A 20,273-nucleotide genomic window follows, 5' to 3' on the forward strand; every position below is an offset into this window, starting at 1 on the left:
TTTACGCTGCAGCTCACTGCATCAAGTCGAGTTCAAAGCAGCACAGGGTCAAAATGAGGATTGGGAAGCTCTCACAAACCTCTGCGTAAAGAAAAACAAATCACTTTTAGAATATGTGATATTTTGACGTCCTGTTCTATGCGCCAAAGTTTCACTCTGGTTTTTCTATCTGTGTCAGGGTTGTTAATTTTACCTCAGGCTGGGGTGCAATTTCCCAAATATTCCAAACGCCCACTTTGTCTGGCTCCTGCCCAGTCTGCTCTTTGAAATCCACCGTGGTTCCAGCGCCCCTGGCTGCCTGCTACCGTTTAATGATTATGTACATTACAAACAAGGGCGTAGAATTTAGAGATGCTATAGGGACATGTCCCTATCAATATCCAGCAAGCACTAAAATGTCCCTAGCAATAATTTTGAACAAAAAATGAAATATTTTTGTATGTAACCATTGCTGTTATAAATTCGGCCCATGAGTTACCTGAGAATATATATATATATATATATATATATATATATATATATATATATATATATATATATATATATATATATATATATATATATATATATATATATATATATATATACATACAGTACAGACCAAAAGTTTGGACACACCTTCTCATTCAAAGAGTTTTCTTTATTTTCATGACTATGAAAATTGTAGAGTCACACTGAAGGCATCAAGGGCTATTTGACCAAGAAGGAGAGTGATGGGGTGCTGCGCCAGATGACCTGTCCTCCACAGACACCGGACCTGAACCCAATCGAGATGGTTTAGGGGTGAGCTGGACCGCAGACAGAAGGCAAAAGGGCCAACAAGTGCTAAGCATCTCTCGGGGAACTCCTTCAAGACTGTTGGAAGACCGTTTCAGGTGACTACATCTTAAAGCTCATCAAGAGAATGCCAAGAGTGTGCAAAGCAGTAATCAAAGCAAAAGGTGGCTACTTTGAAGAACCTAGAATACGACATATTTTCAGTTGTTTCACACTTTTTTGTTATGTATATAATTCCATATATAATTCCACATGTGTTAATTCATAGTTTTGATGCCTTCAGTGTGACTCTACAATTTCCATAGTCATGAAAATAAAGAAAACTCCTTGAATGAGAAGGTGTGTCCAAACTTTTGGTCTGTACTGTATATATATATATATATATATAATACCACTACGTAGAGGTCAAATAATCTAGACACACACATACACACACACACATATATATATATATATATATATATATATATATATATATGATAGTATATTAACATTACTAAAATAACACTGGAGTGAATAACTGTATCCAACCTTCGACTAACAAAATTATATTGTGTATTAATATTATTGTATTGTATTAATATACTAGAGCCAAAAATAGAACTTTTTGATTTTTAGACGAAACTAACATAAAATGGCCATTTTGAAACACAGAGAAGGTGAACAGTCCGATATATTATAGTTGTGACTCCTCTGATACAAAGCCAGTTGAAAGGACGGCCCCCGAATCGGGGCACACAGCAGAGTCCTGGTATTGTGCTTTTTTCCTGTCTGTTTCCTCTGTTCTGCCACGACTGCCCTCCACATTTACCAGCCAAACACCAGGAGGCCTGTGCTGAAACAGCAAGAACCACGAGCCACACCACTGTAAAAGATGAAAGCCAACCAACTGACTTCACACAAGCTGTGAAATCAACACCAGAGTGTTTCAGTGAGGTCCTGAATGAGGAGTGTTCAAGGCTGCATTTGTGGACATTAAACCATATACTAGGAGTTCGATTTCCCTTCTTTGTCTAATGTGAAGGCAAATACTGTTGAAAATTGAATGGGTTTACTGGTTAACACATTTCTGGTCTTAACACAGACAATTCATCTGTGCATGTTTTAGTAAAATAAATTAATGATTTTGTAATATTTCATCAAAGCTAGTAAAACTTTTTTCTGTATACCATCATACTTGATACCAATGTATTAGTCCATATTTAACTAGTTTAGCCATTCAGTTTAACTACCATTCGTCTGTAGGCTACATCTTGTAGGGTATCCAATTCAGCAATTAATAATCCAAAAGGTAAACAAAATGGTCTATTTATTAATCTATAAAATGTTTGAATACATTTCAGTGGAAGAATAGATTTTGTTCCTTGAATAGTCTGAAAATGTACAATACAAATATTACATGGATAAAAAAAAAACTTTTATTACACTGCCATCTAGTGGCTGAGGGCTGTTGACTTTGATTTATGTTACAATCACAATATAAATGTCTATATATACACACATATAAAAATAATAATATATATAGAAGTAAAAAAAAATGTTATATTATATATATATATATATATATATATATAAGAAAAATATTTTCCATAGATGTTTTAATCAACATGATATGTTTTAAAATAAAATATGGATAACTCATTTCCTGGCTTCTTTGATTAAATCCTGAGATAATTTCACTATTGTTTTTCCATCATGAATAACATATTGTATAGTAACTGCAACATCAGTCTCCTAATAGTATACTGCAGTTCTGTTCCTTGCTCAAAGGCACAGTGGTGAAACTCTAATTGGAAAGAATGCCATATTAACTAAAAATAACGAGCAAAAAAATCATGTTGAGATTCTACTGGACTGAACACTAAGTTAATAAGAAAAATATAACAAATACCTATATACAGCACAAGAGCCAAATAGTGGCCTCAAAACCAGTGATGAAGGCCATACAATGTGGGTTATTTAAGTTCTTCCAATTCCAACAAGAAGTGCTATTAAGAAGGCCAGGTTTCCCAATAAATACAGGAGAAGCAGGACTGTTTCAGGTCTCATCTAACAAAAACAAAGAAAATAGTATTTTTAAAACATGAAAATATTGTATATGTGTATCCAAATTATCTATATAATGAGATACAGGTCCTTCTCAAAAAAATAGCATATTGTGATAAAGTTCATTATTTTCCATAATGTAATGATAAAAATTAAACTTTCATATATTTTAGATTCATTGCACACCAACTGAAATATTTCAGGTCTTTTATTGTTTTAATACTGATGATTTTGGCATACAGCTCATGAAAACCCAAAATGCCTGTCTCAAAAATTTGCATATTTCATCCGACCAATAAAAGAAAAGTGTTTTTAATACAAAAAAAGTTATGCATTTAATACTTGGTCGGGAATCCTTTTGCAGAAATGACTGCTTCAATGCGGCGTGGCATGGAGGCAATCAGCCTGTGGCACTGCTGAGGTGTTATGGAGGCCCAGGATGCTTCGATAGCGGCCTTAAGCTCATCCAGAGTGTTGGGTCTTGCATCTCTCAACTTTCTCTTCATAATATCCCACAGATTCTCTATGGGGTTCAGGTCAGGAGAGTTGGCAGGCCAATTGAGTACAGTAATACCATGGTCAGTAAACCATTTACCAGTGGTTTTGGCACTGTGAGCAGGTGCCAGGTCGTGCTGAAAAATGAAATCTTCATCTCCATAAAGCTTTTCAGCAGATGGAAGCATGAAGTGCTCCAAAATCTCCTGATAGCTAGCTGCATTGACCCTGCCCTTGATAAAACACAGTGGACCAACACCAGCAGCTGACATGGCACCCCAGACCATCACTGACTGTGGGTACTTGACACTGGACTTCAGGCATTTTGGCATTTCCTTCTCCACAGTCTTCCTCCAGACTCTGGCACCTTGATTTCCGAATGACATGAAAAATTTGTCCAAAAGTCCAGTGCTGCTTCTCTGTAGCCCAGGTCAGGCGCTTCTGCCGCTGTTTCTGGTTCAAAATTGGCTTGACCTGGGGAATGCGGCACCTGTAGCCCATTTCCTGCACACGCCTGTGCACGGTGGCTCTGGATGTTTCTACTCCAGACTCAGTCCACTGCTTCCGCAGGTCCCCCAAGGTCTGGAATCGGTCCTTCTCCACAATCTTCCTCAGGGTCCGGTCACCTCTTCTCGTTGTGCAGTGTTTTTTGCCACACTTTTTCTTTCCCACAGACTTCCCACTGAGGTGCCTTGATACAGCACTCTGGGAACAGCCTGTTCGTTCAGAAATTTCTTTCTGTGTCTTAGCCTCTCGCTTGAGGGTGTCAATGATGGCCTTCTGGTCAGCAGTCTTACCCATGATTGCGCTTTTGAGTAATGAACCAGGCTGGGAGTTTTTAAAAGCCTCAGGAATCTTTTGCAGGTGTTTAGAGTTAATTAGTTGATTCAGATGATTAGGTTAATAGCTCGTTTAGAGAACCTTTTCATGATATGCTAATTTTTTGAGATAGGAATTTTGGGTTTTCATGAGCTGTATGCCAAAATCATCAGTATTAAAACAATAAAAGACCTGAAATATTTCAGTTGGTGTGCAATGAATCTAAAATATATGAAAGTTTAATTTTTATCATTACATTATGGAAAATAATGAACTTTATCACAATATGCAAATTTTTTGAGAAGGACCTGTATATGAAGCTTATTTGACTTCATGTTGGACTTACCGATCCAAAACTGCAAATCTTAGAATCTAAAATAAAAAAGACAAGCGTAAAATACACCGTTTATGCATTCTATTGTTTAAATAATACATTTTCCAAATAATATTTTCCAAAATCTGAATTTTTCAAAATGACTTTATACCATTTTTCCTGCCACGCAAGTTCAGATCTTGAAGAATGTATATCAGGGCCTCCCAGGCAACAAAACCCCCCATAACTTTTAACATCCATTGATCCTCCTCATTTTCTTCAAACAGTGCCAGACCAGTGAAAATCGCAGCAACTGTGTCACAGAATTAAAAGGGATATTGTTAGACTTCTGAGGAAATGGATGTTGTTGATGAAGATAATAAAGTTGTTGTTATACCTGCAAGGCCTTTGACAGCTAAAGCAATGAAAGAATGGGCCCAGTTAAAAACAAACCTCCTGCAAAGAAAACCACCATATTAACATTAATGCTTCCACTTCCTTTTTCCATTTATTGTTTGGTTAAGAGAAGTTTCTCTCACTGTTCATGATTCGGCTCACAGCGGAAAGCAGCAACTATAGGCTGAATAAGACTGAGGATCATCACCAAACAACCCAGGACCGGATGAGCCCCCTACAGACACAGACATTCCACTTTACACATCTGAAATAAATAGTATTTCAATTTAAAACCCTTTATACTTTAGCTTACCCCACTCCAATCCTGGGCATAAGAAAACACCAGTATGAATGCGATGGCTGTGGCGATGACTGACAGGACCATCAGAGACACATGGGCCTTTCAAACAAGAAATAAACTACATTTAGTTTTTTAAACATTTAGCAGGTTACACTTACTGTATGTCTTCATTTTTAAAACTGATATTGTGCTGACGTTTTAACTACTCTATATTATCTTAGTATTTATAGAACAGTTATGTTATATAATGCAATAAAGGTAGTTAATGACAAGTGATGTTCATACAACAGAACTAGCTTCTTATCTTTCTCACACTAACTGCACATACTCATTTCCCTACAACTTATTACGGTACTGCAAAGCTTTTATCAAATAAATTTTCCCACTGTCATGCTGACGAAACAGATACAGTATGTCAACATGACAAACAAGCTGATGAGCTTGATAAAGCGGCCCACATGGGCAGAACAAGGCCTTGTTTAGACAGCATGCTAGCCAGCTAATCTAAATCTGATTTGATATTTTTGCATAAAGATCTTAAATCTGTTTGGTTGTTTATAGTCTAAACAGCGATAATAATAATAATCCAGAATCCGCGTTTTTACAAACCTGATCCAGGAAAATTCATGTCTGATTTTTAAATTCATGATTTTATGAAAAAATAAAAAAACAAATAAAATAAAAAGCATACTTTGCATGCAACTAAAACATTTGCCAAATGCATATTCTTAAATCTGCATGCAATCTGAACTATGGTTACTAAACCTGACTACAGTATCTACATGAACGGATCAGATGTCTTAATTTGCGAAGTGTGCAACGTCAATTATCATCACTTACCATAAACCAGAAATCTTTACCGAAGCAACCGTGTTCCTTGGCAACCCCCTTTAAATAGCGTGCTATGAGCATCCCAATACTGCCCGTGGTCATCCAGGAGATTAACATCAGGCAACCTGAAGAAGATCAGTATCTTCAGGACCATAACAGTACTAATGTGATGCTCTAATGTGGATTAAGTGGATCCCGTCTGTGATGATGTACTCACCGTGTGCTTTAACGATCGCTGGGAATCCTTCAGCACTTGTAACGACCTGGCTTGGATCCTGTAAATTAGCCTTTGTGCTACTGACATATTTATTTGCGTGGATCAGGATGTTACCTAAAAATGAAGATAATCGTCAGTTAGACAACCTAAATGAAGATTCTGAAAGGACAGAGTGACTAGGGAGAGTCAAGCTTTCTTTGCATGACTTTACAAGTCTTCTGAAGCCAATACTTTTATTAGTATTTGGACAACTTTAAAGGCGATTTTCTCAAATAGTTGTATCTTGGCCAATAACTGTCCTATCCTAACAAACCATACATCATTGGAAAGCTTATTTATTCAGTGATGCATACATTCATGATGTATATATCTGTTTCGTGGTCCAGGGTCACATATATTATCAATAGGAAATTTTACTACAATAACACTTCATTACACTTGACATTTTTTTATATAACATAGAACCACAGACCTTGACTGGAGGATCCGGAAGCAATCATGAGGTAGTACTCGCTAGTGGACAATGCTCTAACACTCGTGCTAATCGCGTTACGGGAAGTAAAAGAACAATTGATAGTATTTCCATTCATAAGCGTTGTCTTGATATCAGTCACATTCCCCTGTAAACATGTAGAATAAATATGAGTGACGATATCTTATCACGAAACAGAAGGGTGGCATAATAGAGGAATATACCAGTGAGAGAATAGTTGGAGCTGTTTTTCCTGTGGAAATAGCATGTTGCACTTGGAGCTTGCCGCTGCTATCCTTACCACAGATGTAGATGTCGTCATTGCCCTAAAAATTTCCACACACACACACACAAAAAAAAAAGATAAGATAAAAAAGATATCTCTAGATAAGACTCGACTCAGTGCAGCAGATTTAATTCTAATGTTTCAGGAAGAATGCATTATGTTCAACACCCACTTGGATGTTTACAGCATATTGGCCCATAACTGCTAGTCTGTGGAACACCATCACTCTCAAAGATCTACACATCGCCCATTTTACATAGGCTTGTGTATTCAACATTTTAAGACAAATAAAGCAGAAAAGGCCTGCTGATATCTCACCATTGCCTGGTCATCTGAAAACCCAATGGCAATGTATCCATCAGCTTGCCCAAACATTTCAATCCTCATTTCTGATTGGTCAGATGATCTCTGAACTGCCATGAAGTAGCAGCCTGCGTTGGCAGTTGGGTCACAGTTGCTGGGCTGACTGTAGCAGACTTTGGTATTCCCACAATCAGGATTTGATGGAACCTGAAATGAACAGAGCAATTTCTGCTTAAAATATCCAATAAAAAAACGTGCAATGCAAATAGATAATTAATTGACCTGGTTTTCATGTTTGATTAGGTTTCAAGTAAAAGCTAGACTTACAACCGGAGTTACTGTTCCTGTATATGCCACGGTAGGACTCGTGACACCAACCCAAAAAGTATTAGCCGTTTCCACAAATGTTGCTCTAAAACAAACCCAAATGTTCCATTACAAATTACAACAAGAAATATAAATAAAAATGAAAAATAAGTATAAGAACCATACAAATGATGAACTTAGTTCACCCAAAAAAAAAAATCATGTCATTAATGACTCACCCTTGTGTCATTCCAAACCCCTAAGAGCTTTCTGTCCCTCCATTGAAAATGTATGTACGGTATACTGTCCATGTCCAGAAAGGTAATAAAAACATAATCAAAGTAGTCTATGTGACATCAGAGGGTCAGTTAGAATTTGTTGAAGCATCGAAAATACATTTTGATCCAAAAATAACAAAAATTACGACTTTATTCAGCATTGTCTTCTCTTCTGGGTCTGTTGTGAGTGCGTTCACAACACTGCAGTGATGCTGCTGACGTGTTATCTTTGTTATTGGGCGCACCAAAAAACACATCAGCAGCGTCGTGAACGCACTCACAACAGACCCGGAAGAGAAGACAATGCTGAATAAAGTCGTAGTTTTTGCTATTTTTAGACCAAAATGTATTTTCGATGCTTAACAAATTCTAACTGACCCTCTGATGTCACATGGACTACTTTGATTATGTTTTTATTACCTTTCTGGACATTGACAGTATACCGTACATACATTTTCAATGGAGGGACAGAAAGCTCTCGGACTAAATCTTGGAACGACATTAGGGTGAGTCATTAATGACATAATTTTCATTTTTGGGTGAACTAACCCTTTAAGACACATTAAAAATGATACCTGAATTCTATATTGCCGATCTGTCCAGATGTAGGCGCGGTCCATTTAGCTTGAACTGTACTTTTTGAACTGTCTGATGTATGAGAGACTGCTCTATTCTGAATAAAATAATAATATCATATAAAAATGGGGCAATTCCTGATAATCGGGCAATGTTATTTCAATACCATTTCAATAACAAATGATCTTATTAGTAAAATGGATAAGAAAGAATATATATATACAATTTTATAAACACTATGAAAATAATGTAGATAAACTCACAGCCGCTCCATCGCAGGAGAGGAGCTGCGCAATATTGTCTACCACATTAAAAGTGCCGATGGAAGTAGTTGATCCGACTTGACGTGCTTGTAACATAAACCCTTTAAATTGTTTTCCTGATTGGCTGTTTAGTACCACTGAGAAAGAAGAAACAGTTTAGAGGAACTTCCTTACATAAAGACAGACCCTGATCTAACTTGAACCGTTGTCATATGACCAGCTGTAAACAACATTTGACCAATTATTGTCAATAGTGACTCAACATAACCTGACTAAAACTTATAAATTCATATAGTATAGTTTTGTGTAGCATAGTATAGTATAATTATATATACTTATACTAAACCATATTTTAAAAGTAGGCCTACTGCAGTTATACATGGAGAATGCCAAATGTATTACACATCATAAACCCGCCTTTTTAGGCAACAACCAGACATGGGTGTCATGTAGGCTCAGAGATGTATAAAGTACTAGAGATCCAGACTTGAGTAAAAGTACAAGTGCTCTATCAAAAAAATGACTTGAGTAGAAGTTGAAGTGCTCTTTAAGCACCACACTTAAGTAGAAGTACTAAAGTATTCAACATTTTTTGTACTTAAGTATTGCAAGTAGTCTATTTGAAAATTTACTACTCAAGTACTGAAAGTAAAAGTACAAGTATTACAGGGTTTCCCATACATTCATTAATTTGTGGCGGCCCGCCACAATATCAACGCTGACCGCCACGTATTGATTCAGATTTTGAAACTATTTAATATGGGTACAATTGTATTTTATTGTAGAGCTGCACCCTGCTTGCTCCCTCCCTCTCAAAAACTGACAACGGAGGCACACACGACTAGCCCCTCCTCTTCGAACACGATCTGAATCAAAACATGAGCATGTGTTAGTTAGAGGACGGATTGTTGCCGGTGCTTAATGCTTATTCCCCCAGCGAAGATTCCAGAATCAATCCGGAGTTGAATGGTTAGTAATGAACACTGTTGCTCAACATAACTCTGAGAAGTTAGTCTATGTTAAGCGCTGTCGCGTTTCCATTACAGAATACGCGCAAAACTTTTGTGTTTTTTTTTTCTAAATATCGATAAACAACTATTGCGAAATGACGGTGTTTCCATTAACTGATGTTATGCGACTAAAACGTCATTTTTTTCCTCTCGCGATCAGTCATTCCAAAAATCATGGCAACGGACGTTGGTAGGTAGATTTATATATATCACAGCCACCAGACTAGACATTATATTGTTATTATCTCCAGGTTCAGGTTGGTGTGTGTTGGTTTTTGTCCACCTCAATCTCCAGGTTTGTGTGTGTGTGTGTGTCAGAGTCTGTGTGTGTCCACCTCCAGGTCCAGTTTGGTGTGAGCCTGTGTGTGCCTGAGTGTGTGTGTGAGTCTTTTTGAATGTTTGAGTGTGTGAGCCTGTGTTTGAGTGTGTCAGTAAGTTTGTGAGTTTGAGTGTGTGTGTGTGTGTGTGTGTGTGTGTGTGTGTGTGTGTGTGTGCATCTCCAGGAGAAGTCTGTGGAGCAGTCATAGCATAGAAAGTGTAGCAATGGCATAGCAATGTAGCAATAGCAATGTCTTAAAAGGGATAGTTCACCCAAAAATGAAAATTCTATCATCGTTTATTCACCCTAAAGTTGTTACAAACCTGTATGAGTTTCTTTGTTCTGCTGAACACAAAGGAAGATATTTGGAAGAATGTTTGTAACCAAACAGATGTCGGTCCCTATTGACTACCATAGTATATATTTTTTCCTACTGTGGAAGTCAATGGGGACCTAGATCTGTTTGATTCTTTCATTCTTCCAAATATCTTCCTTTGTGTTCAACAGAACAAAGAAACTCTGGAACAACTTGAGGGTGAGTAAACGATGATAGAATTTTCATTTTTGGGTGAACTATCCCTTTAAGGTATCTGACACAAAGTGTTGGCAATGGAAATGTGTACTTGTCACTAAAAATATATGATATATATGATGAAACACTGTATTGTGTTATGTAGTTATTAAAGAAAGTACTCAAAAGTTTGAACATATTGTTTTTACTATTTCAATTGATTAACCTAAAGGACATTCCAAATTCCTTTGACTGTAACTTTTTGTAAACAAAAAATAAATAAATTAAAGGGTTAGTTCGCCCAATTTGCAAAATTATGTCATTAATAACTTACCCTCATGTTGTTTCAAACCTGTAAGACCTCCGTTTATCTTCAGAACACAGTTTAAGATATTTTAGATTTAGTCCGAGAGCTCTCAGTCCCTCCATTGAAGCTGTGTGTACGGTCTACTGTCCATGTCCAGAAAGGTAAGAAAAACATCATCAAAGTAGTCCATGTGACATCAGAGGGTCAGTTAGAATTTTTTGAAGCATCGAAAATACATTTTGGTCCAAAAACGAATCATTCGATGTAACCGGATCTTTTTGAAACAGTTCACCAAATCGAACTGAATCGTTTTAAACGGTTCGCGTCTCCAATACGCATTAATCCACAAATTAATTAAGCCGTTAACTTTTTTATTGTGGCTGACAGTACACTGACTGAACTGATGTGAAGATAGAACTGAAGATGAACACCGAGCCGAGCCAGATAACGAACAACAGACTGACTCGTTCACGAGTCAGGAACACTGATCTATATATATAACTTATATTATAGATCAGTGGTCAAGAACCGTTTCTGTCAGACGTGTCCGATTCGAGAACCGATGAGCTGATGATACTGCGCATGTGTGATTCAGCGTGAAAGCAAACCGACACACATAGCGCATGAACCGAACTGACTCTTTTGGTGATTGATTCTGAACTGATTCTGTGCTAATGTTATGAGCCCAGGTAAACCGAAGGCTTGCAGTCAACGCCAATGACGCCATTACGTCGAGCGCAAAAGAACCGGTGAACTGTTTTCTTCAACTGGTTTATTGAATCGAACTGTCAGAAACAACTACTGGTGATCCGAAAACCAATGCAACCGGTTCTTGACTCTTGAACGAGTCATTATCTGGCTCGGCTCGGTGTTCATCTCTCTCTTTTCACAGCAGTTCAGTCAGCACGCGCAGTCTTCTCAATCGCTTGATTCGCTCAGTGATGTGCCAACAAACCTGCCATCTACAGTTCTGGCAGTGGTAATGTGGGTTTGTAATGGAATGATTCGTAACATTTTTATAATTGTAACGAGTAACGATGCAGCACATAAAAAAAATATCGGAGTAAAAGTATTAAACTCATCGAAAATATGTACTGAAGTAAAAGTGAAAGTAGGAGAAAAAAATAATACTCTAATAAAGTACAGATACCGCCTTTTAGTACTTAAGTACAGTAGTGAAGTAGTTCTACTTCGTTACTATACATCTCTGTGTAGGCTAATAAAATATGAAATAAAACATCAGAAATTGATAATTAGGCTTTATAACATTTCCTTTCCAGGTTATTCAAACAGCGAATAAATGAGGCTTATAGAAAGTGAGATTATCACTAACTTTGATTAATTTCGAGTAAAAAAAAAATGTGTGTGATTGGTTAAAATGTGCAGCATTTTAAAAATGGCTAAAATGAAATACGGTGCAACATGAGCAGATCTAATTTGATGCCACAATCGACACTGTCTGTTTATTTTCACTTTGTTAAACGAAGAGACATAATAGATTTAATTTACTGGCATTTGCCTTCCCAAGCCTTACACATGCTCCGCCTTATATCATAATAGCAACTCATATTTAAAAGTTAGTATACATGTACATAGTATAGTGTACAAAAAAATGTAATGGCTACAATTTATTATTAAGGTCTGATTGATTGTCTCTGAAATACTTAATTCTGATTAATCAGTCAGATAATTCAGTGGTCAGATATTTTTGGAGTGACTGTTGACAGTGAATGATTAACTGACCCTTCATCTGAGAAAAACTCTGCATTCTGTTTATTCATGCAGTAGCTAATACAGTAATACAGTAGCTTTAAATGCAGGCTGTATACTGTACAATTTATTATAGTAAGCTGCATAATAGGCTAGTTCTAATACTTTATACAGTGATGTAGAGGCTACAAACTGCTGGCAAGGTATTACTTTTCAAACATAGACAGTTCATTGCACCTGGCAAACAAGTTACACGACTTTAAAGGTCCGGAAATTTCGGGGGCGGGACCAACATGCTGATTGGTTGATTTCACGCAGCAACAGACAGTGAAGCCACCGGAAGTGTTCGATCCGCCATTTTACTAATCCCTACCAGTACCAGCAGAGAGAACCATTGAGTTCCCTTTCATAGGTCACTTCGATACTGCGGTGACGTCACCACATATGGGAACACCTTCGGTGTGACGAATGTCTGAAGCCCTATACCATCCCGCCAATCCTATTGGCCAAATAACGCGTGGCACCGCCCCGCATGCGTAGGCATATAAAGCGGCCTTTCTTCATGCCCCCATTGCGATGGCCTGCGACTCAGGGTGCTTCGCTCTAGGGTAGATGTGTTCTCCGATGTCGCCGTGTCTAACCCCCGCCACACCACTTCTGCGACTGCCGAGGCACCGCACGAGGTGATAGCTTGGGGTGACACGTGTGACATGGAGTTCGAGGACAGTTCAGCGATGGAAAATTACTCTCCACATCGCTTGCTCTCCCTTACCCTAATACACAGGAAAACGTTTGAACCTGTCGTCTTTTCCTGTGAGGATTTACGGCCCACACCGGGGGCATGTAGTGCCATCTCCTTCGGTTGTGACCGCCATGATGACGACGTTCTTTCCACTGCGGCCTCGGGGTCCGAGGACTTCGCGGCCGACACGAGCCCTCTCCCTCCTAGTGGACAGGAAAGGCGTGTTTCCCCCTCCTACAGTGAGCTGTTGGATGTGGTTTCCCGTGCAGTGGGTACATTGGGGCTGGAATGGGAGGTTGAGAAGGCCGAGGCCCAACCTTCTTCGAAGCTGGACGACCGTTTCTTAACTAGTCGGACACCTGTGCAGCCCCGGAGGCCTTTACCCTTTTTCCCGGACCTCCACCAGGAGGTTTCGAGGTCCTGGAAACAGCTGTTCGCGGCGCGCATCACGAACGCTGCGGCCGCAGATTTCGCCACCATTTCGGGCATGGCGAGTCATGGCTATACAGCGATACCACCGGTGGAAGAGACTCTCGCCGAACATTTTGCGCCTAATTCGGCCGCGGCGTGGAAGTCCCGCCCCCTCCTCCCCTCGAAGGCGTGTCGAGTCACGTCTAGTTTAGTGGGAAAATCCTATATGGCCGCTGGCCAAGCGGCTGCTTCGCTTCATTCTATGGCGGTCCTTCAGGCCTACCAAGCGGAGCTGTTAAAAGGATTGGACGAGGGGGACGGCATTACACCTGAGGCGGTCAAGGAACTACGGCGAGCAACTGATTTGGCGCTTCGTGCTACCAAACATACTGCTCGAGCAGTGGGCCGTTCCATGGCTGGATTAATTACGGTTGACCGCCACCTCTGGCTTAATCTCACCGATATAAAGGAAAAGGATAAATCTTTCCTCATGGATGCCCCTGTGTCTAAGGACGGTTTATTTGGAGTGGCTGTCACTTCAGTGGTGGAGAAGTTCAGAGCAGCGAAACAGCAATCAGCCGCTTTCCCACAGCTGATTCCCCGCAGACCCAGAGAGGTTGAACGCCGTCAGGCGCCCGCGCGTTCTCGCTCAACCTCCTCTCACCGCCAGCGAGTGCCCTCTCGGGAAGAGCCTTCACCTATGGCGCCCCCTCGCAAGGACTGGGGCCCTAGGGTTGTTCCACCGGCTCAACAACGCCAGCGAAAAAGGTTGAACCTGAGTTTGACGGCTAATGCCTCTCGTTCTCGGGCACCTAACAGCAGCTCCTGATTTTTTCGCTGCCTGCCAGGGACTGTGCCCTCCGCTAGAGAGCGCTGTTGGACCGCTTTCGCGCATCCAACACTCTCATTGCAGTCCCCACGCTCAAACCCTGACTGTTTCGCCGCAAACAGCACCTCGAACAGCATTGGAGCGAACTGTAACACCAATCGCTTCCTCAGACACTATGCACGATCCAGTTTTCAGAGCTCGAGGAACGCTTCAAAGGGACGTCATCGAATGGCCCGTCATGACGGCTCATACAGCCGCCGCTGTTTCGCTAGCGGCAGAGCCCGATGCTCAATCTGTTGGCCTAATCCCTGCCGTGGACACGTTTCAGGATTACGTACAACGAGATACAACGCCTGCTATGCATATACTTCCCCTGTGCACGAACACCGTGAGTCTTTCGTGCCCGGACATTTCTATGTGTGCAACAGCGTTGCAGGAAACGAACATGTTGAAACCGCTAATATTGTTTCGGGCCGCGTGGGAACGCTTGCCCGGCATTTCTCAATGGGTGTTACGCACAATTTGTCACGGATACACCATTCAGTTTCGGAAAGGCCCGCCCCCTTTCCGCGGAATTCTCTCCACGGTGATGAAACCGATGGACAGCTGCGGCAGGCTGGTCCTCACCGAGCACTTTTATCAGGTCTTACAGTCTGTATGTGAGGATGGCTCCTGGCTCCCGGGTTCTCTCCGCTTGAGCAGATGCTTCCTTGGATCCAAGCTATCAGGTACGTCAGGCGTGATGGTATAGCGTTCCCATACGTGGTGACGTCACCACAGCATCGAAGTGACCTATGAAAGGGAACATCTCGGTTACGTATGTAACCTTGGTTCCCTGAATAGGGAACGAGATGCTGCGGTTCTGGCCGTGCCGTACCTTGATAGCTTTCTTCTCTTCTTCGTCATGAAATCTGAGGTAAATGGCGCGCGGCACCAGGTATATATATGCCTACGCATGCGGGGCGGTGCCACGTGCTATTTGGCCAATAGGATTGGCGGGATGGTATAGGGCTTCAGACATTCGTCACACCGAAGGTGTTCCCATACGTGGTGACGTCACCGCAGCATCTCGTTCCCTATTCAGGGAACCAAGGTTACATACGTAACCGAGATGTTACATTCAAACCGCTGTCTTAAAACAACTCGATTTGAAGCAAATCAGTCAAATGGGATTCGGTTTTATGTTATGTGTATGTAAATTCATCTTTACTTCAGATGTTATCTGCAGTGTTTACGGTCTTTTGGGGCAGGATAAGCGATATATTTAAACCGTTTAGGTGGGTGTGTCTGCTGCGCACTGACGACACAGGTAAGTTAACTGATCCAACACAAAATACAGCCTATTTCTTTATGAACATAATTTTTCAGGAATTATTAAACATGAACGTATTAGTATCGGAAATGGATTTGAATATATTACAATGAATAATACAATTATGTTGTTAATATTGCTATATAATGAAATTAAAAGCTTAACATACTATCTTAGAAATAAAGCTTTGTTTTTAAATTCGTGCTGTATATAACGTTATTCATTTATTTCTCTGAATAAATTCAGATTTCAGAATGAGAATTTTGTTGTTTGTTTTATATGTTGAGGTCATGTCTGTCTGATGTTTTTCATATTCATGATATGTTTGATATGTTATTTCATATTTCATACTTACCAATATGGCGGCGCGGCGGCTTCACTTTCATGACGTCATGACACAACATCATTTATTCCGATAATTTTCAAAATATTACCGTTATCGTGTCATGAAATGTAGTTTTTTAAAAGTATTTCATTTTCAGGTGAGAATGTAGTTGTTTAAAACTCAAATACGCGGTTTATTTATAAAGACGGCGCCTATTTAAAATGTGTTTCGCCGATTTCGGAGACGATCAGCGGGAGTTCAGTGATGATGTTAACCGACGAGAGCAGTTTCGATTCGGCTAGTCCTTCTGGCATTTGCCGCTGGCTCTGATGTCTCTTCAGTGGTTAAACATAAAATATAATTTGTTTTAGGTAAATCTAACAGGTAATCTTTGGTCTTTATTCATTTAATCAATTAATATGTTAAAATGAAATTAAAAACAGTCAAATACTGTATGATATTATATTTCGCTTCATTCTAGCCTAATGTAAGCTATACAGGCCTACACATTTCCCCGAACTACATTTACGCGGCTATTAATATGTTTAAATGAAAACGAAAGGAGGCAGTGGTGTTTAATATCATATTTCGTCTTGTTGTAAATATAAAGTGAGGAAAATTGCAGCAGCCAAGGCGAGCTGTATGGAATGATAGTGAGGACTTTATTCAAAAGGCATTGCAAATTGTATTTGCAATTGCGTTTTCAATTTGTGGACGCATAAAATGTGACATAATCCAAACGCAAATGCAAATCGCGCATTACCGTTTTCATTTTCGATTAAGTGAACGCACAGTGTCTGCCAAATTTAAAATGGAAATGCAAAGTCCGTTTGCAATTGTGTTTCCCATATCTTACAAGCTATGAGCCTGTCATATTTAAATAGCAATATTAATTACCACATTTGCCTTTTCACTCTCTCTGCACTGTGCATGTAAACTGCCAAAACTCAAATGGAATCGCAATACCTTTTGCATTTGAATTTCCAACGTCTACACGGAAATCTGTCAATCAAGTGACAGGGGTGGGGCCATTTTATTGGGCGTGTTTGCATTGGGAAGTGACAATCGTACTAAAATGTACCATGTTTTTACTAGGGTAAATATGAGTTAACGATAGTGTTTATAATTAAGTCACAGTAGCCACAAATGTACAGTTGTCTGAGACGTTATGAAATGTTCTTTAACATCATGAACCATAAAATGTAGTCATTGTTCTGCTATTGTTTATTTTCATAATAGGTAAACACAGGCCACAAGTTAACACGGTCACATTTCCTTGGTTCAGCAGCTGCACGATGTACAGCCAAGAGTCCTGTCTTGAATCTAGAGATCTGGTGCTTATTCAGTGTAGCTTGGTAGCTCAGTGGTTAGTGACTGTCATCTCTCACGACATACCGTCTATTAGCGCGTGTTCGAAACCCGGCCGACACAGACGTTCTTTATTTTTTTGTTTATCCTACTAACTTCAGCCGCTGATTTCGGACTTGCATCCTCAGTAGTTCAAACTTTGTGCATTCGACTCGGGAGTGTTACGTCTGCGAGGACGCAGGTCCGGTAATTCTGCAAACAGCAGCGTACTTGATAACATGTCAGCTTGCCTTGACTACTGCAATTTTCCTCACTGTATGATCGCCCGTTTGGCGGCTGAAGTTAGTAGGATAAACAACAAAAAAAAAGAACGTCTGTGTTGGCCCGGGTTTCGAACACGCGCTAAAAGACGGTATGTCGTGAAAGATGACAGTCATTAACCACTGAGCTACCAAGCTACACTAAATAAGCACCAGATCTCTAGATTCAAGACAGGACTCTCGGCTGTACATCGTGCAGCTGCTGAACCAAGGAAATGTGACCGTGTTAACTTGTGGCCTGTGTTTACCTATTATGAAAATAAACAATAGCAGAACACTGACTACATTTTATGGTTCATGATGTTAAAGAACATTTCATAACGTCTCAGACAACTGTACATTTGTGGCTACTGTGGCTTAATTATAAACACTATCGTTAACTCATATTTACCCTAGTAAAAACATGGTACATTTTAGTACGATCGTCACTTCCCAATGCAAACACGCCCAATAAAATGGCCCCACCCCTGTCACTTGATTGACAGGTTTCCGTGTAGACGTTGGAAATTCAAATGCAAAAGGTATTGCGATTCCATTTGAGTTTTGGCAGTTTACATGCACAGTGCAGAGAGAGTGAAAAGGCAAATGTGGTAATTAATATTGCTATTTAAATATGACAGGCTCATGTAAGATATGGGAAACACAATTGCAAACGGACTTTGCATTTCCATTTTAAATTTGGCAGACACTGTGCGTTCACTTAATCGAAAATGAAAACGGTAATGCGCGATTTGCATTTGCGTTTGGATTATGTCACATTTTATGCGTCCACAAATTGAAAACGCAATTGCAAATACAATTTGCAATGCCTTTTGAATAAAGTCCGCAATATCATTCCATAGAGCTGACTGATGTGATCAAGTAGGCTACGCTTCTGTTTGCGGAATAAATAAAAACAAGTCCGATCTACAGAGGATGCAAGTCCGACATTGCGTATAGGTAGACCTATGTCACCAGACTATTTGCCTAATCTTATGGGTACTTTTGACCGCGGTGGAAACGAAGAAAGCAACAGGTCTGGGGGGAGTTTCTTGTACAATTGTTCGAGTAATTTCGGGTAACCTATAGAGCTGCAATTTCATGAGGTATTACGAATTTGTATTCCCTTAACATCCAAGAAAGCTGTTTTCAAAGCAAAAGTAACTGCAGTATCAGCCTCACCTGTGATTTGATCTCCCTCTTTAAAGGTAATTTTGTCAGCAGTGACGGTGAACGGAGCAGTGCTGGTCTGAGCGTTAGACCCGTGGTTAGGCATCATAGATCCACAAACTGAGCTGACACGTCCATTACCATAACAGTGCACGACCCCAACACAGCACAGGAGAACATACAGAAACATCTGTGGATATTTACAATAATCAGGACAAGCAAAATCAATGAAGAGCGAGATAAGAAATAAAATCTTTAGGATAATTCGGTGGATGCTCCCGCTACTTTTGTGGTTGAAACTATCCGTGTGCGCGCACTCAAGAATCCAGGTAACGTTACTGCTTCACTGTAAATACCGTATTGTCATCATGGGCGGGGTTTCCCTGAACAGGTAACTGATAGGTAAGATAGATCATTAATGTCTTTCTTTTTTTCTTCCTTTTTTATCCAGAAACAATAAATAACATAGGCTTGCTTTCAGACACTTTTAATAATAATAAAAAGCAGGCCTGGCAAAAAAAAAAAAAAAAATATATATATATATATATATATATATAATAAAAAAAAAAATAAACGGGGAAGCAATGTGGAAATTAATCACAATGTAGAGTGGTTAATTTCTCTGATAATTTAATTAAATTTTCCAATGCATATTTATACATTTATACACCTGAAACTCCTTAGAAAACACATTTCATGGATTTTTATTATTTAATACTGTTCTTTACAGAAGTGCTCAGCTTTGATGTTAGCATTTACTTTTTGCTTTTCCGTCAAACATACAGTAGCATGAATTTAATTAAAATACCTGATATTACTTTTATAAGTGTTGTTTTTAAGTTGTTTTTTGACCTTAGATCAAAATTGTGATAAAAAAAAAACAGCAGGGCATCTCTATAAGGCATGAGTGAGACTAAACTAGGAGCATCATTTTACCTGTAGAAGATTGTTGTGTAAAGTAGGTTCATAAAGGCAGAACAATGAGTTTTTGTTTACTATTGTCAGACAATGTAGCAACTATGACTTGGCAAAAAGAAAGACTGCCCATATTGTGGATTTAAATTGAGATCAGTTTGTAATAGCTATAAGATTTTGTAATATGAATTTAAAGAATGAAATAAAAGGAATCGATGATTTGTCTTGAGGGAGCGTCATATGTACTTTAATAATCACAAATGGGCATAAATCAGTTTTTTTACCAATAAACTGAATCAGAATATGCTGGTAGTTACTAATAAGAGTGTAAATGTTGCAGGCCCGCCTCCAGAGGCCCGTCAGACAGATTACTGTAAAAACAGGATAAAATGAAAAGACCGGGAGAGTCACGTCTGCTCCTTCACA

General features: G+C 39.4%; 1 protein-coding gene across 1 annotated transcript; it reads right to left on the reverse strand.

Annotated features, from left to right (window-relative positions):
- Nucleotides 1-2,679: 2,679 nt before the first annotated feature.
- Nucleotides 2,680-19,275, reverse strand: LOC132115758 (putative ferric-chelate reductase 1). The gene is made up of 15 exons (XM_059524167.1): nucleotides 18,945-19,275; nucleotides 8,680-8,816; nucleotides 8,416-8,513; nucleotides 7,584-7,668; nucleotides 7,272-7,463; nucleotides 6,892-6,993; nucleotides 6,668-6,815; nucleotides 6,196-6,309; nucleotides 5,988-6,103; nucleotides 5,160-5,246; nucleotides 4,990-5,081; nucleotides 4,848-4,906; nucleotides 4,623-4,763; nucleotides 4,484-4,509; nucleotides 2,680-2,826 (listed from the first exon to the last, which is right to left on the reverse strand). Exons 1-15 carry the CDS (start codon nucleotides 19,120-19,122, stop codon nucleotides 2,737-2,739), a joined length of 1,665 nt encoding a protein of 554 aa, XP_059380150.1. The 5' UTR covers nucleotides 19,123-19,275; the 3' UTR covers nucleotides 2,680-2,736.
- Nucleotides 19,276-20,273: the final 998 nt, after the last annotated feature.

Source organism: Carassius carassius, chromosome 35 (assembly GCF_963082965.1).
Source record: "Carassius carassius chromosome 35, fCarCar2.1, whole genome shotgun sequence".
Classification (NCBI taxonomy): Eukaryota; Metazoa; Chordata; class Actinopteri; order Cypriniformes; family Cyprinidae; genus Carassius; species Carassius carassius.